At 36.9% G+C, this 24131-nt stretch overlaps 1 protein-coding gene across 2 annotated transcripts in view; it reads left to right on the top strand.

Annotated features, from left to right (window-relative positions):
- Positions 1–19793, top strand: part of LOC114261914 (lysine-ketoglutarate reductase/saccharopine dehydrogenase bifunctional enzyme) — a 48891-nt gene extending 29098 nt beyond the window's left edge. For both annotated transcript variants that reach the window (XM_082924183.1, XM_028202241.2), the window contains exons 14-25: positions 1187–1525; positions 2870–2950; positions 3290–3355; positions 9065–9182; positions 12028–12157; positions 12626–12705; positions 13579–13737; positions 14052–14289; positions 14445–14553; positions 18917–19078; positions 19169–19238; positions 19613–19793. In XM_082924183.1, coding sequence (XP_082780309.1) covers positions 1187–1525; positions 2870–2950; positions 3290–3355; positions 9065–9182; positions 12028–12157; positions 12626–12705; positions 13579–13737; positions 14052–14289; positions 14445–14553; positions 18917–19078; positions 19169–19238; positions 19613–19665 — 1605 coding nt within the window. In that variant the 3' untranslated portion in view covers positions 19666–19793. The remainder of the gene's footprint in view (positions 1–1186; positions 1526–2869; positions 2951–3289; positions 3356–9064; positions 9183–12027; positions 12158–12625; positions 12706–13578; positions 13738–14051; positions 14290–14444; positions 14554–18916; positions 19079–19168; positions 19239–19612) is intronic.
- Positions 19794–24131: the final 4338 nt, after the last annotated feature.

Genomic DNA, 24131 nt, shown 5'->3' with positions numbered 1-24131 from the left:
CTATCGGTGTGTTTGGTAGCATTGTTCTATGATATGCCAAGTTTTCCGACTACTACTCTACTCTTTTAGGATCCCTATGTTGATGTGGCAAGCACATATTTGGTTCTTTTTTGTTTTTGGAACACTGGTGTGTTCCGTAGCATTCTTTGTGGGACGTTGCTTTTGCAGTTTTTTTGTTTGTGGTGATTTGTCGTTGTCTCAGCCTTGTTTCTTTCTCTCTCTCGGTTGATTTCTCTTGCTGCCGTTGTGACTGATTCCATGCACGTTTCTTTGTTGCAAGGTGCTGATTCCTTGCCTATGTTCTTTGAAGTTGTCATTAAAGGGAGTGATTACAATTGTTGTTGTCCTTCGGCAACTTCATTGTAGTTGTTTGTAATGATCATTATATTTTCAAAAGTTGGACACTTCACTTTAACTGTTCCGTGTTCCAACTTAAGGGGGAGTGTTGCAGATAATATTATATTGTCAAAGATATTAGAAGATATCAGAATATATTGAGATCCCATGATTTGTTCTTATTATGATTTTTTATATCTTTGGTTTATGTCAATTCCTTAACTGAAGGGATTTGATTGTATCTTTCATTCTATATATATGGTGAATCATGTAAACAAGAGTATTAAGTTGAGTGAATGAAAGATGTATCCCTTTAGGGCTTTGCGTGTGTAGATGTAAGCCAATATTGGCTGAACCATGTTAAACCTTTGTGTTCTTACTTTTCTTTTTTCTGTCTCTATTATCTCTCTATATTCAACCTTATTGCCTCATTACAAAATTCAACTTAAGTTAGCCAGATCAAACATGAAATTGAGGCTTTAATTCTGGAGGAACACATGAAAATATTGGCAGCATTCTATTTACGTGACCTGGAAAGGAATGCATAGAATCAACAAGTTGTTAGATAACATCTACCAGTCACTGCTAAAACCATAGATCCTGTGGTATGGTTTGATTATAACTTTGACCAAGTAGACTGTATGTTATTTATCTCACCATAGATTGACTTCAAAACTTTCAAAGCAGATCTCATCCATATTTGACACAATTCATTTTGATTTGAAATGAAGTTTAGAGCCCTATTATATTTCTTTTTATTGATGTTTCAAATCATGTGTAATTGTGGTTTTCATTATAATTCCAGGTGCCTCCAACATCTTATCATTAGTGCTCTTTTTGTTATGGACAGGTTGGTGCAGATGATAGTGCAGTTCTGGATCAAATTATTGATTCTTTGACTTCTATTGCCAATCCTAGTGAAAATTATGGATTTCAAAGGAAAGAACTGAATGCAATATCATTAAAGGTTGGTAGAACTCATAAGGAGAAGAGATGCGATACAAAAAAGAGAACTGTAGTCCTAATTCTTGGCGCGGGCCGGGTCTGTCGACCAGCTGCCGAACTCTTAACATCAATTGGAAGCATTTCATCTCAACAATGGTTAAAAACATACATGGAAGCTGACTTGGAAGAGCAGAATGATGTTCACGTTATTGTTGCATCTCTTTACCTAAAAGATGCAGAAGAGGTACACTTGAACATATCATAAGCATTTTAAGCCAATGCAATTCTGTTTAACATATCATCTGTCATTTTTTGATTAACAGTCAAGTTCAATTCTCATCCATTTGTTAATAAACCACCAGGCTAGGGGATCCATCTAATGTAATAAATTTAGGTATTGCATAAAAGAGAATGTTTAATTCTTTTTTGAACTACTGTATTAGCTATGTCACATAAAACAGTCAAGAGAATAAAAGCTGCATATTTACTTTAGAAGCCAACGGCTATCTTTCTAAAATTAGCTTGAGAGACATAGTATCTTATACAAAATTTTGTACTATAATGATAATTCTATTAGTAGTATTTTTTGTTGGAATGTGTCTCACATCGCCTGGAGTTACCCCATCTGTATTGGTTATAAAGCTCTAGTTTTCCTCTCCTTAACACCTGGGTTTTAAGGAAAAGTGTGGATTGGGCTTTTTAGTTTGGTATCAGAGCTTGGTTGGACCTGTGATTGAGGTTTTAAGGAGAAGTGTGGGTTGTGCTTTTCAATTTGGTATCAAAGCTTGGTTGGGCCTGTGATTGGTGTGCCGTTTGTCCAGCTACTGTATGTTGTGGTCCAGGAGGGTGTATTAGAATGTGTCCCATATCGCCTGGAATTGCCCTATCTGTGCTGGTTATAAGACTCTAATTTCCCTCTCATTAACACAGGGTTTTAAGGAGAAGTGTGGGCTTTGCTTTTCACTTTGTTGAAATGTATCCCACATCGCCTGGAGTTGCCCCATCTGTGCTAGTTATAAGGCTCTAGTTTCCCTCTCCTTAACACCTAGATTTTAAGGAGAAGTGTGGATTGGGCTGGGCTTTTCAATTTGGTATCAGAGCTTGATTGGGTCTGTGATTGGTGTGCCGTTTGTCCGACTACTGTAAGTTGTGGTCCAAGAGGGTGTGTTGGAATGTGTCCCACATCACCTGGAGTTTTCCTATCTGTGTTGGTTATAAGGCTATAGTTTCCCTCCTTTTAATACTTGGATTTTAAAGAGAAGTGTGAACTGGGCTTTTCATTTTTTTTCTTGTTAATGCAGAACAATGCTGTTAACAACATTGTCTACTATAGTAATATTACTATTAAGAATTAACAACTACAAATATAGTTGTTGTTGTTACTATGATTATCAGTAATACTAGTATTACTGCTGGTTCTAGTATTATTATGATATATGTATATGCATATTTTCTTCTTGTAATGGTAATCATCTATACATAAATTTGTGTTTGTTTGTGTATGTGGTTACGCGTAATTTGACTAACCCAACATCTGTCCATTGGTTATATTAAAAAATTCTCACTGTTAGTAGGGTACCAAATGCAGATAACTGAAGGTATTCCAAATGCCACAGCAGTACAACTTGATATAATGGATCATGGAAGTCTTTGTGAGTACATTTCGCAGGTATGTATTTTGCATGGCATATATCAGATAGGAAAATCTATCAGCAATCGCTTTCACTAATGCCTTGGACAAAACTCATGTAAAGATCTCAATCAACCTCTAGAAGAAGGATGCTGACATAGGTGCAGGCATACTGGTGTCACCTATGATCTCAGAAACTCACTTGATGCCCACCTATGACACTGATGTTTATCCAACATGGGAAAACTAAAGTTCAAATAGTTCTGTTAATTATACTTGAATGTCAACTATTTGCTCCTTTCTCAACAATCGTGTTTAAGGTCAGGCAGACTTGATCGTGATCTTAAATTGTGAATCTATTTTCTTGGCCTGATGCAGGTTGAGGTGGTTATCAGTTTATTGCCTTCTAGTTGCCACAACATCATAGCACATGCATGTATTGAGGTATTACACTCTTCCATCATGTATTTCACTTTTGTCAGTAACTCACTCTAATTGCAGCCTAAGATAAATACCACCGAGGCACCCTAACTCAACCCAAAAAGCTAGATTGTGAAGTTAGGATGCCTTCATGCTTATACACTACACATCCCCTTTGTACACAAGCTATGTGGGACTTCGCTTCACACCAACAAACCTAAGGCTGTATACACAATAAACATAGTCAATGCAGACTCTGATAAATCCTTACAACAAATTACTGGATTTGTGATTGATAGAAATGGTACATGAATTAACATCTGATTTAGTGGAAAGAGATTAATTTTTTCCAGGATTTGCAGAAATCAACCCCATTTTTATGCATCTAAACACAATCGTTTAGACTGCCTTTTCAAGGTTTACAACATTCTTCCACCATTAGACTGCCTTTTCATAGATTCAACTACACTACTTTTAAACGCCTGAGCAATCAAGAGAATAACAGGTTGCACTTGAAGCTTCCCTGCATAACTTTCATGAACACTATACCTTTCTCTTCTATTAGACACCATGAAAAATAACAGAGAAATAGTGTGTCACTTCTTTTCAAAATTCTTTATGCAGTAGTAATTGATTTCCACAACTTTTATTGCACAAGCCTATTGTGGTGAGTGCAACCTTCAGTGATGTCAAACGACTATTAAGAAATTCATCCAATTAGTCAATTTATCGAAAGGCAGAAGATTTGGAGAATTGATCCAAAAGGGAATAGAGGAAGAAACACAAAAGGCCACAGCCTTAAACTCACAATTCTATTAATCAACTCTAAATAAACATATTGCATCAGGAAACCCTAATGAAAAAGTTAAACCCCCCCCCCCCCCCCCAAAAAAAAAAAAAAATCCCAAAATATAAATGATATCAAAATTAATTACTCAACCCTATTTCTTCAATGAATTCCATTCCATTCTCCACCATTCAACTTTAGCAATCTCTATCCTTAAAAAATGTGCACTGAATGGAATGAGATATATAGGACAGTTTGACCCAATAATTTTAGATAACTGAATAATTGCTAAAATATTCTTCTTGGAGTTATTTTGGTTCTCAATAGTGCCATTTGACTGCCCATGAACTTGAGAATGATAGATACCATTTCAAATTTTGAGCACAGTGTCCTCTAAAATGATGCAATAATGTTAGGGTTTATGCAAATTATATAAGATTAACAACATCCTAAATACATCTTTGGTTTTCTTAGTGGGTAGTAGATGAGCAATTTTCAAGAATTTTCGTTCAAAATTGTTTCAATTTCCAAAGTTTGCCAGATTTCCATTTGGAGTTTCTTCTTGTTGGGGGGGGGGGGGGGGGGGGGGGGGAGAACCCTATTCCTTACCTACTAGAGTGCCATATCTGTGTCTAACACATGTCATCATCGGATATATGTCCAAACATGGCCTATATATAGCGCTTGATTGCAATGAATCTTATTTGTTTTTGGGCATAATTGATTATGCCCTTATATCCAATGCCTGTTTGTCAGCAGTTTCATTTATTTTCTCTAAAATCTTCCTTTTCTCTCCGCTTCTCTTCTTGCTTCTTTTCTATCATCCTTCTCGTCTTTTCCTTCTCTCCTCTCCTATAGGCTATATCCCTTCTCTCAAGTTTTTACTATTGCTACAGCAGCCCAAGGTAAGAGGTGCATATTTTGGTTTTGGGTTTTTCTACTCACTTTTGGTGTTTTGGGGCTAGACACCTTTTTGGTGAGGTTTTGGAAAAAAAAATCCATTTACTTGTACTATCTTATTCTAATGGAAGTTGTTATTACTAGGACTATCATAGGTTGGTGATTTCACGACTATGTAATATGCACCTTAGGTAGAGCCCAAACCAAACGATTACCATTTGGAAAGCAAGTTGGACAAGCCTTAGAACCTTAGAACTTTTGAAGCATGGATGCTATGGGCGATCTTCATTAGCATAGAAGATGCCATGGGAGAGCATCATTGGTATAAAGTTTGCTTTGGACAAGGTCAGGATCATCTTGGTCAACCATCCGTGGAGGCTGGTTGACCTAGGGTGTTAGGTCACTGGCGATCAGCCAAATAGGTTGGTTGAATAGGTTGGGTCCAAGTTTTAGGCTGTCTATCAAACCCACACATGGGTTGGCCCAACAAATAGTTTGGGCCGACCTACATTGACGTATGTAGTATGGATCACTCTGCAATGGGGATTTGCTGACCTGCTGAGATCTTTGTCGAACTTTCACTTAGTTTGTGGGCTGACCAAGGCTCACAGTGGATCAGCCTATGCTTGGAAATTTTTGAATAACTAGTCATTTTCTTGGGAAAGTATAAATAACAAGGAAACGTCACTTGGTATTTTTTATGAGAAAAACTCTCAAAGTGCCTATACACTTTTTATACACTCTCAATCACAACTCTTCAAGGTAGGTATCCTCCTTATGTAAGTATGAACTTGAGAGATAATCATTGCACCCTAGTGTGGAGAGCTTGCTTCTTTTGAAGCCTGGAATTTCTTGTTGGAAGTATAATTTCTCATCCTAGTGTTATGCATTCTTGTTTGTAAAAACTATTGCCACCTACTACCGCTATACTCTATTCTCACATTGAGACACCCTAGGCTCTTGGCAAGAAACTTAGTTAAGTGTTGGAATGTGTCCCACATCACCTGGAGTTGCCCCATTTGTGCTGGTTATAAGGCTCTAGTTTCTCTCTCTTTAATACTTGGGTTTTAAAGAGAAGTGTCAGCTGGGCTTTTCAATTTGGTATTAAAGCTTAGTTGGGCTTGTGATTGGTGTGCCATTTGTCCGGTTACTGTATGTTGTAGTCTAGGAGGTTGTGTTGCAATGTGTCCTACATCACATGGAGTTGCCCCATCTGTGTTGATTATAAGACTCCAGTTTCTCTCTCCTTAATATCTGGATTTTAAAGAGAAGTGTGAGTTGGACTTTTCAATTGGATGTGGGAGGTTTCGTTTTTTTGTGGTCGTTGGTTTTGGGTTGAGCCAACAAAACACTATTCTTGTGTTTGTGACTCTGAACATTGTAAAGATTTTAGGTTGTCCTAGGGAAAATCTGAAGGTGTTGGAACTGTTTTGGGTGAACCTAAGGGAAACCCATTTGATATAGTGGGTAACACATGCAAGGAAGGCTGAGATTGAATGTAGGCACAAGTTCATTTCTTTAATTTATCTGCAATTTAATTTACATGCTTTGAATTTATTAGATGAATGTACAATTGAATATGCTAATTTCTAAATGAATGAATGATGAGAATGAAGTATGTGATTAACATTGCTGGGAACAATTAAGTAATGTTAATAGACATCTTGGGTTAACCAATTAAGGAAAATTTTATATTGATCAAACTTGGTTGATCAGAGAGAGAGTTTGGTTGACTAGAAATTCTTCTGATAAAGAAAAGATCCAACATTTGGGGTGTAGCACATTCATAGTTGTAATCAAATTAATTAAAAACTGAGTTTGGTCTAAGAACATTGCCCCCTTAGTGGGTTGACCTTGCAAATTTTTACTTTTGTATTTGCTTTTCTGTTTTATTTTTCCATATTGTTTTTGCTGCTAATACAACCTACATAAATTTATTATTGTTCCTCATGCACAAACAAGTGATATAAGAGCTTTGGGCCTAATTTCACAACAATTTTTATTTGAATGAGCAGTCTAATTTCACCGCTGGGTGATCACTGGCAAGTCTTTAGTCCAATTCTCTTTCCATAGTGATATAGATTTATATATGTAGCTTGCTGGAAACATGGTATGTTAGGATAATTGGGTACATGTCTGTTGAGTAAGCCCACAGGGTAATTGAGGTGTGTGGTATGAGTTGCATTTTGTAACAAGGCAATAAAGTTGAATATGGAGAGATAATAGGGACAGAAAAGAGAAAAGAAAGAACACAAAGGTTTAACCTATATGAAGCATGGGCACTCCAAAAATGGTGTTGTACGAGTACCGGGTGAGGGTACGCGTATCGGTACGGCAGTACAAGTACCGGGTATGTCAAATACATGTCGAGTACGACAAATATGTTTGGGTACGGCATGAGTACGTCGTGGGTATGGCACGGGGTACGGTGAGGTGATTTTATTTTTTTATTTTTTTGTAACTGCTAGAATTTGTTGCAACCTTTATTATTCTTCTTTCAATTTTGAAAATAATTTATTTCCAACACCCTTTACCCACGAGTCATGATTTTGCTCTCTTTTGCATCGTATTTTAGACAATCAAAAAAAAAGAAGAAAGAATTATATAACTTTTTAGACAAGCTGTTCTATTTTTAGTTTTACTATTGAAACTTTGAATTGTATGTTGGATGTTTATCTACAAATTTTAAAAAAAAATATATTTGACATACCCCAATCGCACCCGTACTCTACTTTTTTAAGAATTTGCCGTATCCGTATCCGTATCCGTACCCGTACCCATACCCGTACTTACACCCATACTTCATAAGGTTTGACGTGGTTCAGCCAATATTGGCCTACATCCACACACACAACCTTATGGGCTTCATATTTCATTCACACAACTTGATACTCTTGTTTACATGATACACCATATATATAGAGTGGGAGATAGAATCAAATCCCTTCAGTTAAAGTTTGAAATAAATCAAAGATACAAAAGAATTATAATATGCACAAATCATGGGATCTCCATATATTCTAATATCTTCCATATATTTTGATATCTTTGACAATATAATATTATTTCCAATACTCCCCCTCAAGTTAGAACACGGGACGGTTGAAGTGAAATATCTAACTTGAAATCAAAAATAGGATGATCATTACAAACAACTACAATGAAGTTTTCGAAAGACAACAACAATTGCAATAGCTCCTTTCAATGACAACTTCAAATAACATATTCAAGAAATTAACATCTTGCAACAGAGAAACGTGCATTGAATCAGTTATGATGGCAACAAGAGAAACCAACGGAGAGAGAGAAAGCAACAAGGCCGAATAAACTTGAAATCACCACAAACAGAAAGGTCGAAAAAAACGGCGTCCCAAAAGAATGCTACCGCATACACCGGTAGTCCCAAAATAAAAAAGAACCAAATATGTGCTTACCACATCAATACAGGGACCCTAAACGGGTAGAGAAGTAGCTGGAAAACTCGGCGTATCACAGAATAATGCTACCGAGCACACCAGCAGTCCCAAAATAAGTAAACATCACAAAGTTTGCTTACCACATCAACAAACTAGTTGTCAGCACAAGGAAGAGGAAAAACACCTTGATAACAAAAAAATGTAAAGTGAGAAAGCAGTCCATAGAGAAACATGCCTAGGGTTCAGTAGGCTCTGATACCAAGTTGAATTTTATAATAAGGCAATAAAGTTGAATATGGAGAGATAATAGAGATATAAAAGAGAAAAGAAATAACACAAAGGTTTAACGTGATTCGGCCAATATTAGCCTACAGTATGAATGACAAGGTGATTTAAAAAAGGCAATGTGGGAAAGAGTCGAAAGACAGATAGGCAAACTTGAACAAAAGGTGCTAGCTGTAGGCAACAGAAATAGATGTGTGGTCATGTACTTACTACATATACTAAATTGAAATATTAACACTAAAAACTAAATTGAAATATTAACACTAAAATTAGGGGGTTCTTTATTGCTTTTCTCATTTTCTCTATCCTACTAAGAACATGCTACGATCATGTCTCTCAATGCAGCTTGGGAAACATCTCGTCACTGCTAGCTATGTTGATGATTCCATGTCAAAGCTAGATGGAGTGGCAAAGAATGCTGGTATTACTATTCTTGGTGAGATGGGCTTGGACCCAGGCATAGGTAAGTTATATCCAAGACATTTGCTGTGTTTCTGGACAAGTTTTTGCTGCATAAAACAGAGATTTTAAAAAAATGTGAGCAATATTGTATGTATTCAAATCTCTTTAAAGTATGAATTCAAGAAATGTGTTCTGAATGTTTTGTGTTTTTGTTGGATTTTGATATTTGGGATGTTGAATTTGTTAGATGTTTTATGTTTTTTTTTTTAATGAATATATGATATTTGGATATTGGATTTATTGGATGTTTTAAGTTTTTTAATGAATATTTAGTATTTGGAATGTTGGATGCATCATGGTTATTGAAAATATTGAAGTTTTTGTCTAGATTATTTATTTTTTAAAAAATATCCTTAGTGTTGGCCTTGATTCGGTGAAGCCCTCACCTTGCCTCTCCTCACACTTAGGCCTTAGGAGGCCATGTCACGTCAGTTCGCTTTTCGCCTTAAAAAGCACTGCTGGTGACTTTGGTATCCCTTGGACGTCACTCTTTAATTTAGTTCTATTTATCTGTGTTATCAGAATCTTACGATTTGAGATTCGATTCTCAAATTTTGCAAAATCATTACGAATCTATGGGTGAATCTATTTTGAAAGTGAATCTATAGTGAATCACACAATTCACAATTCGATCAACTTTTTACGATTCATGCAATTCTTGAAACTATTGAGTCCGACATATTTTCTTTCTCTACGTTTTTATTGAAAATGACATAATACAACTTTTAAGCGTCTAGTACCAAAATAACCAATATATATATATATATACATGATTTGTTGTTATTTTAATGATCATAGAGTTTTTAATTGGATTCAATCAGATTCAATCAAACCCAACGTGCTTTTAACCTTTATTCTTATTTTTTTCCTTTAAATAATCATAATATATTTTCTAAAGATGTTTAAGATTAATGTAACTTACACCATTAATTATCTAGTACTATTTTATTAAATTAAATATAGTTGCATATTACATGAGTGAAGTCAGTTATACATTTTAAAAGATTTTAGACTTTAAAATAAAAGATTCTAAATAATGTTTTCTTATTATTTGGTCATTGTTATTTAAAAAAAGTATGTATTCTTATTATCCAAATATTAAAATCGCTGTTAAATTATTGTTGCTTTGGAAATTGAGAGTTTATCTTTATTTACGGTCTTTATTAAGAATGGTTGATAAGAAATGTCTAAAAAAGGGAAAAAGTACGACGGTGATCTTACATAGGAACCTTTGGTAACTTCTTGCCTATTAAACCACATTATCATCATTCAAAACAACATTTTTATTGATTTAAGTTTAAATATTTCATATTCATAAGATATATTTAACATCTAAGTGTGTAGATATATTTTTTCAAGTAATTTAGCAAAAAAGACTGAATCTTTCCAATTCACGATTTGTGATTCGGTACAAGGCCATTTCAATTCACGATTCAAATCCCGATTTGACAACTATGCTATTTACTGATATAACATTTTCCATATCAACTCTTCTTCATACTTATCTCAATCTATTTGATTTCAAACATACATCCACAGTCCTATCTAGCATTTACTTCTGATTTGTTTCATCGTGTAAAACTATATTGTAGATACTGGGTGGGTGGAGTGCGCCATGGAGACTCTGTGTATATAGGTATCCATATCATCATGAAGAAGACAAATAGATATGGGCTTTACCTTGAGTCCTGATGTATGGAAAATTTGATTGGAAATGAACTTATCTCTTCTCCAGTTGTTTTCATGAAAATCACAGAATATCAACATACGTAACATGCTGACCATTTTCTTTTTGTTGGTGAGAAATTATAGTCAATTTTGATACCATAGAACTTTAATGACACACATATTTCTATCTTCCTTGATTTAACTTCCAATATTTTTTGAACTTTTTAAGAGTCAATCTTATATATATATATATATTTTTTTCATTTATATTGGACACATAATAATAATAATAATAATAATAAGAGTTTTTCAGTTACTATTTTCATAAAAATAAAATATTATTACTTAAAAGTTTTCTGAAGTCCAAATGTGTGCTAAAGATTATCTATTGGCTTCTTCAGAATTCCTCTGGATGTTTATTGAATTTATGGATGCTTCCTCTGGTTTATTTATCCAAAATAAAAATAAATAAATAAATAAATAAATAAAAAATGGATGCTTCCTGTCGTCAATCAAATGTAACAAAAGCCTCACAAAGACTTATTTCTCTCTTTTTATAACTCTAAATTGACTGTTGAAGTAAATAGATCTCAATGTTTGTTCTTTCAGACAGTTCCTTGCCCTAAAATCTATTTGAAATATTATTTAACCTCAAGTTATAAGGCATTAAGAAAAGAAATATGTTATTCAAAAAGAATATATATATTTTGTCTATATGCTATGTTCAATCAAAGCTTTCCTTAAGTTCATATAAATCAAGCTTTAGTGTTGTTAAATTGCTTGATGAATTGCCTAGTTTGTAGAAATGGTTTGAACAAGTTTAGCTGTTATACTTTCTATTACCTCGTAATACACAGAATATTTTACTGAATAATGTTTCTAGTCATAGCCGCAATTTTAACCCCCACAAAGAGCATCACACTTTAAGGTGAAGGGGGGCTGAGGGTGGTCAGTATTTTGAAATTAGAACTGCCGTTACAATAAACAGGGTATTTTTTTCCACCATTTTTGTCTCATCTTGTTAAGTTAAAAGATTCGTCATTGTTTTCAGTATAACAGTGTCCATCCTTATCAAATATTTGTGTATGATGGAAAATGTCACTGTTGGAAAGGCATAACTTGGCAATTTCATTACTAAAACTTTGTCGTGATCAATAGTTCCCAATTGGATGCTTCAGATCATATGATGGCAATGAAAATAATCAACCAAGCACATGTCAGGAGGGGGAGAATTCGATCTTTTACTTCTTATTGTGGGGGCCTCCCTTCCCCAGCAGCTGCAAATAACCCTTTAGCTTATAAATTCAGGTATGTCTTGAAGTCCACAAATTATGAATTTCCCAAAACTAATGAGAGTATCACTAGATCTCTAAATGAAATTCAACAGTAAATTTCATGTTGAGCTGGGATAGGGTACTATCTTGTTAAAACTCTTGATCAAAGTGTGCCTACCTTTCTATTATAAAATGGAAATGATGTCCCTCCTTCGATGTTAATGATTGAAATACAATTGACGATTCCAATAGAACCTGTTATTAGCAGCATACATATTGTTATTGTCATCTACTACAATTCTGAATGGTTGCCATTTCATTTGTGTATCTGTTTCATGAATGCAATATTCTTTAGTGGCAGAGTTGTTTTCTCATGTAGACAATGATATCTAGCTGTTCCTCAACTTACTTCCTGAATTATTGAGTTTTTGGTTTCACCTTTAAGTCCTACAGCATAATGAAGCAGGCAGATACTAAGCTTATTATTAAAAAACTATTTCAGCTGGAATCCAGCAGGAGCTATCCGATCTGGACGCAATCCAGCCACCTACAGATCTCATGGAGTAACTGTACATGTCGATGGTGAGTTGCCAATAATCATGGACAAGTTACAAATCTGAAAAGAGATGGGATCTAATTATACAAGTGCTGAGTTTAATTCTTTTCATAATTTTGTTACGCTCATGCCACCAATATGTATGTTGGTTACTCACGTTTATTTTTATCACCCTCACAATGTGGATAATATGAACCACTCACTGATGCCTCGTTTGGAAATGCTTCCATTTTCATTTTCATTTTTTTTTTTTTGGAAATTGTAAATGAAAACTTGTTTGGTAAATTGTTTTTGTGTTAAAAAAAAGTGAAATTGATTCCAAAATATTCAAATTTTGGAAACAAAAAATGATGTTTTCAAAAAAAGGTGTAACGAAATATGTATAAGAATAAAAATGTAGTATATTTTCTGTCAACATTTGTTGTTGACAACTCTGACAAGGAGGGCAATGTAATTTAAGAAATCAAAAGGGAGGTCCCTGTAATTGTCAAAAACCTCAGGGGAGATCAATGTAATTAACTCAAGTTGATTTGTTTTTATTTTTGTCACAAATAGCATCATGAAATTTTGGTTTTATAAAGGGACACGAGTAATTTTACCTTTATTGTTAATCTCAAGGGAAGTCCGTGTAATTAACCATTTTTGTTTTCATTTTTTTCAAATCATTTTTGTACACCAAGCAAGTTTTTGTTTTTGTTTTTGTTTTTGTGTTTAACAAAACAACTAAAAACCAAAAAGAACATAACAAAACTAACAAACAGGAAAGGGTTCTTTTGTAGTTTCATGTAATTCGAGTTAGTTGCTTCTAATAAGACCACTATATTTGTCATGGAAGAATTATATTTTGTTTTATCTGGAAAAAAAATTGTAAATGTTTCAGAAATGGTATAAACTTGCAGGGAATGATCTCTATGATTCAGCTGTGAGATTCCGGATGCCTGATCTTCCAGCTTTTGCATTGGAGTGTATTCCAAATCGCAATTCTTTGGTTTATGGTGACCTATATGGAATTGGACACGAAGCATTAACCATATTTCGTGGAACCCTCCGTTATGAAGGCAAGATGTTTGATTGAACTCTCAATTACATTATTCTTGAGACTAAGGTTTATAAACATGATATTTGGCATCATTGTGAATAGTGGCATTTGCATTCAAAAGTTTGTGTTTTTTTTTTTTTTTGGTTTTTTCTTCTGGAGCTTAGTAACCTAGACAAGCAAAATGAAAAAGAAAATAATTCTTTGGAAACCAAAAAATATAAATGGTTTCTAGGTATACGGAAGTGTTGACTTTTTGGGCTCGCTACATTCTCATTATTTTCAATTTTGATGGCATCTAAATGTATTCAACTTACCAGCCGATTTTATGTGCAGGATTTGGTGAAATAATGGGGACAATGGCGAGAATTGGTTTCTTTAACACAGAAGCTCACCCAATGCTTAAAAATGAAATTAGACCCACATATGTATCATTCCTGCTTGAACTTCTCAGTATTCAAAGTCAGAATTTGGCAGGAACTGTGATGGGAGAGAAGGATGTCATGGAAAGAGTTATTGCACTTGGACTTTGCAAAGAGCAGGGAATGGCAGCGATGACAGCCAAAACCATCATGTAAGATGCAATGGTTCCATTGGGTGTTAATATTCAGAACATTCTCAAGTCTTAAAATATTTCATTTTTTTATGTATTTGTCAATCATTACTTCTCTTTATGCTATAATGAATGTAAAATTGAGTTGCTAGAATTCTTGATTCATGTTGGATCAGATTTTTGGGATTTCATGAGGAGACTAAAATTCCTGTATCCTGTCAAAGTGCATTTGATGTTACCTGTCTCCGCATGGAAGAGAGGCTAGCATACTGCAGCAATGAACAGGTAGTTTCATCTGTTAAAATCCACCTACTCTCCACCTACTTCACCCACTTAAACCTACTCCACTAAACCTAACCCACTACACCACTACCACCTCACCTACTCCACTAAACCTAACCCACTACACCACTACCACCTCCACTTCACCTACTCCTTACCTACTACACACTCACCCTCTTCTATATATAGGAATCATGAATCATTGTAATAGATATCAATATATCAATCAATAATAATACATACAATTTATTCTCTCTCTTTCTCTATACATTATTTCTTACATGGTATCAGAGCTGGTTTAAAACCTAGTATTTTCGCTTCCCCGGCGGGCGGCAACCTCACCTTAGCCGCCCGCCGGACCTCAACCTATTCCGCTGATAAAATCAACAAAGATTTGTGCAACTGTAGTCATGTGTGAGGCTGATGGAGAAGAATTCTTCACCTCATATGACGAGACAGTCTGGAACTGGAAACACTGCAACATTCTGCTCTGGAATTCTGCAGCAGCTAGATTATAGCTTGGTTGAGTGCCAAGCTTTGGTTCTTCCACCCACTCTTGAACTTGCCCAGCAAAGTGTGAAGGTTCATGCTTGTGTTGGAGGGACTAGTGTGCGCGAAGATCAGCGCATTCTCTCCAGTGGGGTTCATGTTGTTGTTGGTACTCCTGGTCGTGTGTTTGACATGTTGCGGAGACAATCACTTCGCCCTGTTTACATCAAAATGTTTGTCTTGGATGAAGCTGATGAAATGCTGTCACGAGGTTTTTAAAAAATCAGATCTATGATATTTTCCAGTTGCTGCCACCCAAAATCCAGGTTGGGGTGTTCTCTGCCACAATGCCACCAGAGGCTCTTGAAATCACCAGGAAATTCATGAATAAGCCTGGAAAGAGAAAAAGCTCATGCTAGGATTTGCGAAGTGATTCGCTGCAGGAATTTTGGCTTTGGATGAAACCCTTACCATACTCCACTCATTCTCTCCAACTGTTCTAATTTTTTATTTTTATTATTATTATTATATCAAATAATCAATGCACTCATGTTCCCCACTAACAGTGTCCACTTTTGACCCAAACCATTTTCAATCCATCATTTCTCCTTCACCTTTTACACCCCACTCACCGACTCTCTCTCCACTTTATCACATGGGTTTGTCCCTCTCTCTCCTCCATTTGATTTCAAAAATCACTTATTTTTATTTATTTTTTCCAAGTCACTTTTCCTCTTTTTTAAATACCCCACTTTATTTTGAAACAATCGCACTGATGTTTTTCATATAATCCATCTATAAATATTTTTTATCTATTTTCTTTCTCCCTTGTTTTCTTTCATTTTATTTTTATTTTTTCAACAAAACACTCCCAAAACAAAAACAAAAAAAAAAAAAAAAAAAAAAAACAACATTTTACAAACTTGTCATTTCTTCATGCCGGGGATCAACCCCGATCAGCATTTTACACCATAAAAATAAAAATAAAAATAAAAATAAAAAAACACAAAACAAAACAAAACACAACCAACACAAATCGGAACAGTGGGATTTTTCTTCTCGCCTATTCCGCCGGTCTTTTCTTCTTGCCACCGTCTTGGGCGGCCCTTGCCGGTGTTGCCTCCGTGTTTCCCACTCCACTGGGCATGATCACTACTCCCTGCTCCTCCACTGCAGCATATGGCGGCCCTCCAAATCGGAACATAAAACTGGCCTTCCGCTTCAGCTCCTTGTTTTCCGCCTTTAGCACACTTATCTCTGCTCGCGCATCCTTATACATGCGTTGGAGCAGAGCCAGTTGGGCGTTTAACTGCTGCACCTCATTTGTCCTACTCTGCAGCCGGTTCGACAAATTTGTAACCGCAGTCATGGTTTCCACACATGACTTCAAGGTATACTGATTGGCCTCCACATCCGACTGCACCGCCATTTTTTGCTCCACCGACCGCATCGGAAAGTTCAACGGAGCAAAACCCGAGGTGTTTGGTTGAGGTTCACTGGCCACCGCACCAGTTATTTCTCTTGTGGACTCGTTCAGTTCTGGAAAGAGCGTGAGCAGACCACGGGAAGAGGAGGCCATGTTCTGGGTAGCTGGACGGGAAGAAGAGGCCATGTTGCTGAGTGTTTCAGAGACGGGTTGGTTACAGAGTATTACAGAGTTTCTTTCTCAGCAAAGGAAGAGTTGTTTTCAGAGGATTTTCAGAAGTTTTTTTGTCTGCCTCAGCCTCAGCCTCAGCATCAACCTTGGTTAAATAGCGAGGCAGCCACGCGTATCGCGCGCCACTTGACGCCAGACGACAAACGGGCGCGCCAGTCAAGGCACTCACGTGCCTCGCCATCATGTCCGGCACATCTTTTTATGACTTGGGCTCGCCTTTTGATGGCACGCCTTTTTATGAATTGGGCACGCCTTTTGATGGCACGCCTTTTGAAAGATTGGGCACACCTTTTGAGGGTGCGACTTTCAAAGGGTCCGACAAGACTCTGTAAACTGTCCCGACATTGATTCCGGTTAGCTCCTTCATGGGTCCGACAAGACTCTGTAAAACTGTCCCGACATTGATTCCGGTTAGCTCCTTTATGGGTCCGACAAGACTCTGTAAACTGTCCCGACATTGATTCCGGTTAGCTCCTTCAAGGGTCCGACAAGACTCTATAAACTGTCCCGACATTGATTCCGGTTAGCTCCTTCAAGGGTCCGACAAGACTCTGTAAACTGTCCCGACATTGATTCCGGTTAGCTCCTTCAAGGGTCCGACAAGACTCAGTAAACTGTCCCGACATTGATTCCGGTTCGCTCCTTCAAAGGGTCCGACAAGACTCTGTAAACTGTCCCGACATTGATTCCGGTTAGTTTCTACAAGGGTCCAGCAAGACTCCGTAAACTGTCACAACCACTGTCACAACAGTGTCTGTTACAACGGTCCGACATGACCCCGTAAACTGTCTTCTACATCGGTCCGACATGACCCCATAAACTGTCTTCTACATCGGTCTGACACAACCACACAGTGTCTGCTACAACGGTCCGACATGACCCCATAAACTGTCTTCTACATCGGTCTGACACCGCCATCCAGTGTCCTCTACACAGTTATGACACCACCATACAGTGTCCTCTACATGGTTATGACACCCCCATACAGTGTCCTCTACAACGTTATGACACCACCATCCAGTGTCTTCACCAATGGTCTGACACGACCATACAGTGTCTCTTATCCTCTTTTATTTTTATGTATTTTCTTGTTTTGTTACTCTCTCCAAACTCAAGTTGGTTAGTTCCTATCCCCCTTGAGTTTGCGGGGGGCTGTTAAAATCCACCTACTCTCCACCTACTTCACCCACTTAAACCTACTCCACTAAACCTAACCCACTACACCACTACCACCTCACCTACTCCACTAAACCTAACCCACTACACCACTACCACCTCCACTTCACCTACTCCTTACCTACTACACACTCACCCTCTTCTATATATAGGAATCATGAATCATTGTAATAGATATCAATATATCAATCAATAATAATACATACAATTTATTCTCTCTCTTTCTCTATACATTATTTCTTACATCATCATTTGTACATTATCCAATAGCTTTGACTCACTCGTCTTCCTCTCCCTGATTTAATCAATGAAGTGTTTGGGAGCTTCTATTTACACAACCATTTTATCTCCTTACACCCATTTTCTTATTACACCATCCTCCAAACTTCAAAATCATCATTTTATCTCATACACCCTTCATAATTCCTAATATATCCTCGTTCCTAGCCTCCTATCCTCTCTTTACAACCCCTAACATTTCAAATCCTAACTCCACACCACCACCACCTCTGACAGCCAGAACCACCACTGTGACCAGCCTTGTTCTACACTGACCCAGCTCCCTCTTGCCCTTCCACCACCACAACCCATCCACCCAGGCCCCCTTCACTGCAACCCCACACTTACACCACCATGACCCAGTCCCCCAGCCACCCTTCCAACACGATCGGTCCCTCCTCCCCATCCAACCCCCACCACCACGACCCAGCACTGCCAGCCTTGTCCAACCCCCACCACCATGACCCAGCCCCACTATCGTAACTGGCCTCCCCCACCACTGCGACAACAAGAGAGAAGGGGAGGGGGGAGAAAAAGGCCAGGGGAGGGGCTAGGAGTGGCGGTGGCTGCCAAAGGGCTAGGGGTGTCGATGGTGAGTGGTGGCCGATGGGCCAATCGGGTGGGCGGAAGGAGAGGGATGGCGGCAACATTTGTCAGCACCTGCATGTAAACAAAGCTAGATGAACAAAGCATGTTCGGGTATATATATGCAATATCTTTTAGCTCAATGTTTGAAAATTTTACTTTACCATGTTTTGTGGTCAGGACATGGTGCTTTTGCACCATGAAGTGGAGGTAGACTTCCCAGATGGCCAACCTGCAGAGAACCATCACGCCACTCTACTGGAATTTGGGAGGACTAAGGATGGGAAAACAACCACTGCTATGGCTTTCACCGTTGGGGTTCCAGCAGCCATTGGAGCTCTGGTATCCACTTGTTTCATATCCGTGTTTTTTTTTCACACCAAGATCTGAATCATTGCTGGAACTATATTTATGTTACTTCAATTGTCACAGCTCTTACTTGCAAACAAGATCAAGACAAAGGGTGTCTTAAGGCCCATTGAGCCTGAAGTTTATGTGCCAGGTAATTGCAATTCACTTGTTTGTGTCTGATTCTATTGGTTTATAATAGACAATTATGTCCAATTCCATGGCTTCCGCCCTTTTTAGTGTGGGGATTTTTCCCAACATTTCAATCCATGGTATATTTGCCATAAAACATAGGCCAACACATGGGTGTTATATATTGCACTTCCAACAACACTTTCTAGATACATACAATAAACACACATGAGCTATCTCTGGTGAAAATTGTCAATCATTTAATGGCATGCCATTCTTTGTGCTTTCATTTATTGTCATAACATTGTCGTTAAGTAACTACAATTTAGCGAAGGTTACTTTGGAACTATCCTTCATTTCATATTTCATTTCTTGACTATTTATTCATGTTTGCAGCACTAGATATCTTACAGGCTTATGGGATCAAGTTGCTGGAGAAGATCGATTGACTTGGATTGCTTTTTATATCATACTGTGTAGATATGCACATTTCATACTGGTCTATATATTCATTCTAAAGATGAATATGGTTGTGATATCTAATAAAAGTGATAGTGATGGTGTGATTAAAGTTACATATGAATTGGTGCAGGTGTAAAATCATTAACTTTGACTAACATGGCAACGAAGAGGACTCTGGTTGTCAGTTACTCTAAAAACCTGCATCTAAGATGAAGCAAATCATGATCAAGGCCTTCCCACTCCCTACATGGATAAAGAAGTACTTTTTGGACTAAAACTGAGTAGGGATTTGGAAGAGCACTCCAAACATGATATAATATATGCGTGCTGCTAATAATACCTCTATTAATACTTTGGACCCCTATTTCTTTGAATTCTTACCTACAAAATTCAAAATTGAAAAAATTTCTAAGGACATCCCACATAACCAAAACTATCATTCTAAAAACACTACACCTACCAAAATGCACACTCCCTCCTAAAAACCCTTCAATTTCCCAAAACCCTAACAGTCCACCCCTCCCAAAACCATATGAAAATCGATGTCTCACTGTCGAACTCACTGCACCGTTGATCTTTCTCATCACTCTCTGATGTCGATCGGTTACTGTTGACCTCGCCATTGGACCTCATGGAACCAAAATTAGATTTGTTCCTAACTCTATTCAACATTGAACTTCCAAATAAATGGAATTAGTTCGGTTAGACCTTGCCAAATTACTGCCTCTAATTTAGCTCTGTGTTGCCATTTTTTTTGGCATATGTTTGAGAGTTCAGTATCGAAAAAACGTCGAACCATTTTCATTAATTTTTTCGGTGTGTTTGAAAAAACTCACCATTACAAGGTTAACGTTCTCTAAGCTTCGAACCTGATCCAAGCTGTGAACCACCTCTGAGCTAATTGTGATATTCTATTCCTTTCACGGTATTGGGGTTGTCCCAAAAAATTTTACTCATTGCTATTGTCAGATAAGTACGAGCCACCTAAGTTTTTTTGGAGAATACTTGTTGTCGTTGTTGCCGAAGAAGCTTGCACAAATTGGGTATTGTGATTGTGTAGGTTTTGAAGTATGTTGGTGGTGATGGAGGTGGGTGTTCTCAAAACCCTAAGTTATGATTGGGTGGAGGGTTTAATTGTGAGATAAGGTGTCCAGTTGCATTCATATTCTTTTTACTAATTTCATTTGAGGTTATTATTGAAATAAAAAAAAATGAAAGAAGTGGGGGGTCCAAAGTAATAATTGGGTGCTGTTAGCAGCACTCTAATATATGGATTTATCCTCCTTATATGAACACCAAACTTTAAAACCATAATTGCATCTTGAATTTGAGTACGGGTTTGTAAGAGGAAAAATAAGAGGATTTTTGTCACTTTTCCGCTTCTGTTTCTTGCTCTTTGCTCTCCACAAGTTTTTATACAAATTTATGATCCAAAATAAGATAAGAAATAGAAGGCACAAAAACTGAAAAAATGGGTTACTTGTCCTTTAAAATCTACAACAATTTTGATGGTATTGGCATCCCCTATCATATTGTATGATTCACCTACTGTGTGATAATTAATAAAGTTTGAAAAAAAAAAAACTTTACATAAAGACTTCCTAGGTTTGACCCTGGTTGTGAGAATATTTGGATTTATGTATATATGATAGTATATATTTTGTACATATTCGGAATTTAGTAAATATTCTAGTTTTCTTTTCGGCTTTAGGGTTCGACTTGTTATATAAACAGATGTATTCTTGTATTACAAATACAATGGAATATACATATTATTTCATTCAGAATTTTTACATAGTATCAGAGCCAGATTCCGATCTTAAAACCTGTGGATTATGGGCCCACCACGCTTCCTATGGGTTATCAGACTTTGAATTTTTTATTTTTTATATTAAATCTGGCACTTTTAATATAGTATCAATCTAAGCCATCCATTCATTTGTGTTATTTTGTCTTTTGAGATTATTTTTTTTTTCTTTAAAATGTTCATAGCGCTATCTTTTTCACTCTTTCAACTTTGTGTAAATTCTAATTGTGAATTTAGTCACACTGGATCATAACCCACCCCACCTTATCAACCATCGACCATATTAGAAGTTCTAATTTAGAACCACTTGTCATCAACCCCACCATGCACCTTACTACATTTGATCATACTTGCCTCTTATATCTCTCCCGTTTAGCATGCCACCACCTCTTTGCTCTTCTCCTTTCCTCAGTCACCTCCCTCACCCGTTGAAGGGATGGTGATGATTGAGTCTATGTCAAAGGGATAAAAATTGTATGTAATGTTGACTATCGAATGGGTGATGATAATCAATGACGAAAGAATTGAAAATCTCTTTAGAATATGACGATCAACAACAGGATTAGAATACAGGGGCTAACTACAGTCCACGTCCTCTATCCAATTCTTCAAATTGACGGTTCCTCTCTCTCTCTCTCTCTCTCTCTCTCTCTCTCTCTTTCTCTCTCTCTCTCTCTCTCTCTCTCTCTCTCAGATGGTATGAATTAAAATCAAAGGAGCTCTCTTTCTCTCACACACATACAGTATTAATAAAAATCGAGGGAGAGGACTTGATTTGGGTGATTTGTTGTGGTCAGGAAGGGCGAATGGCAAGGGTGACTGTAGATCCGTTCAACCCGTCCAATTGACTGGATTGACCCAACTCGATTGATTTTGAGCGAATGCGTGTCCTTTAACAGACGAATGCAATGCGAATGAAATATTATCTTTGCATACCCATAGATAAGTTTAAAAAAAAAAAAAAAACTACTAACAAGTAACAACATAGAATAGTATTACTAAAATATATATTTTTATGAAAATAAAAAATATATATATATGCGTTGTCACGGTCTATTATAGACAAATAATACATATTTTTTCAGATTATTAGTTATTTGAGATTGTGAAAATTATGAATTATAATTCAAAAAAATGCTCAAAATTTGTAAAGTCCAAACCGTCAAACCAATCACATCCATTTGCTAACTCTCACCGCCGCTCAATCCGCGTCCGTCAAACCGGTAGACGGATGTAGATTGATTTTCTTTAATCCACCTAATTTAAAACTGATGACGGATGAGATGTCACTTGATCAGACCCAACTCAATCCGCAATCACTCCTAATAAAAGACATAGGGTGGAAATTGCAGTGGATGTAAGAAGAGAAGGGAAAGAGAGGCACTCTTTCTCTCTCACACACACAAATAGTATGAATTAAAATCAAGGGAGAGGACTTGATTTGGGTGATCTATTTTGGTCAGGGAGGGTGAAAGGGATAGGGCGGAAATTGCAGTGGATGTGGAAAGAGAAGGGAAAGAGAGGCAATGGCCAAGTGTCAAGGTGCGCCCATCCAAGGGTCAACACCTTGAAGCCACACACATTTGTGCCTTTTGGAGAGCCAAAGACATGCTTAAGAAGTTGTTGGTGCAAGTGCAAGCAAAGGCCCAAGGCATAGTGCAAGATAGTCCAAGACATGCCATGAAGCAACCTAGCCACCAAGTAGCAACTTTAGGCCAACTTTTAGAGGGTCAAATGTAATCTTTTTTGTCTTGTAAATTTTTATGTAAATACCTTAGTATTAAAGGTGTTTTGGGACCAAGAGTTGTAATCTTTCTATTTTTGTAGAATTTTTAAAAATCCATTATGACTCCTCAAACATAGTAGATGTTTCCTCCTACCAGCTAAAAAAAGGCTTAACAAGCTATATATAAGGAGGGGGTACCTAAGTGTTGAACCAAACCACTTGTGCCTTTAATGTACCCCAACCTAGCTTATGGTAAGGCAACTTTTGTAGCACTTTTAGTGCATTGTTCAACTATTGTAATGCCTTCTTTTGAGTAATGAAAAGTTCATTTCGTCTTTAAATTGTGTAAAGCCTTTCAATTGTTGTTTACTTTAATTCTAGCTTGTTGATTGCTATTTTGTGGCTTGTCTCCAATCTTGTGGCTCATCAACTTAATTAATATTGTGTTTGCTTGTCTTTGCAAACTTTTTGAGCATTATTGGCGGGTTAGTGAAGAGAGTTAACTAGCGCCACACACACTTGCATATCTTGACAAGGCTTCTGCATTGCCGGTGTGTCACACTAAGGAAGGGGAGGTAGGAGAAGACGATAGCATGGAAAGGAGGGGAGGGGGTATTTGGGTAGGTGAAGGCGGGTAATAGCAGGATGGCTAATTGGTGGCATGAAAGGGTGATGAATGGCTAATTGGTGAGAGTTAAGAGTGTGGGGGTGGTTTTTTAGGGTGTTTTTGTATGTAAACCTGATACAACTAATAAAAATATTTTTCTTCCGTTAATGACAACAAAAACAGATAGAGAGATCATTTAAATTAATACCACTTTAACAATATTAAAAAAAAAATTGGCTAGTAGCGAAGGTTACACAACTGAATTTTTTTTGTATTTTTATAAAATTTTATTATTAGAACATAAAGTAACAAA

The sequence above is a fragment of the Camellia sinensis genome, chromosome 4, assembly GCF_055761805.1.
Source record: "Camellia sinensis isolate YWXY chromosome 4, ASM5576180v1, whole genome shotgun sequence".
In the NCBI taxonomy this organism is placed as follows: Eukaryota; Viridiplantae; Streptophyta; class Magnoliopsida; order Ericales; family Theaceae; genus Camellia; species Camellia sinensis.
The sequence above is the reverse complement of the archived record's forward strand: the minus strand, read 5'-3'. Positions and strand labels throughout refer to the sequence as shown.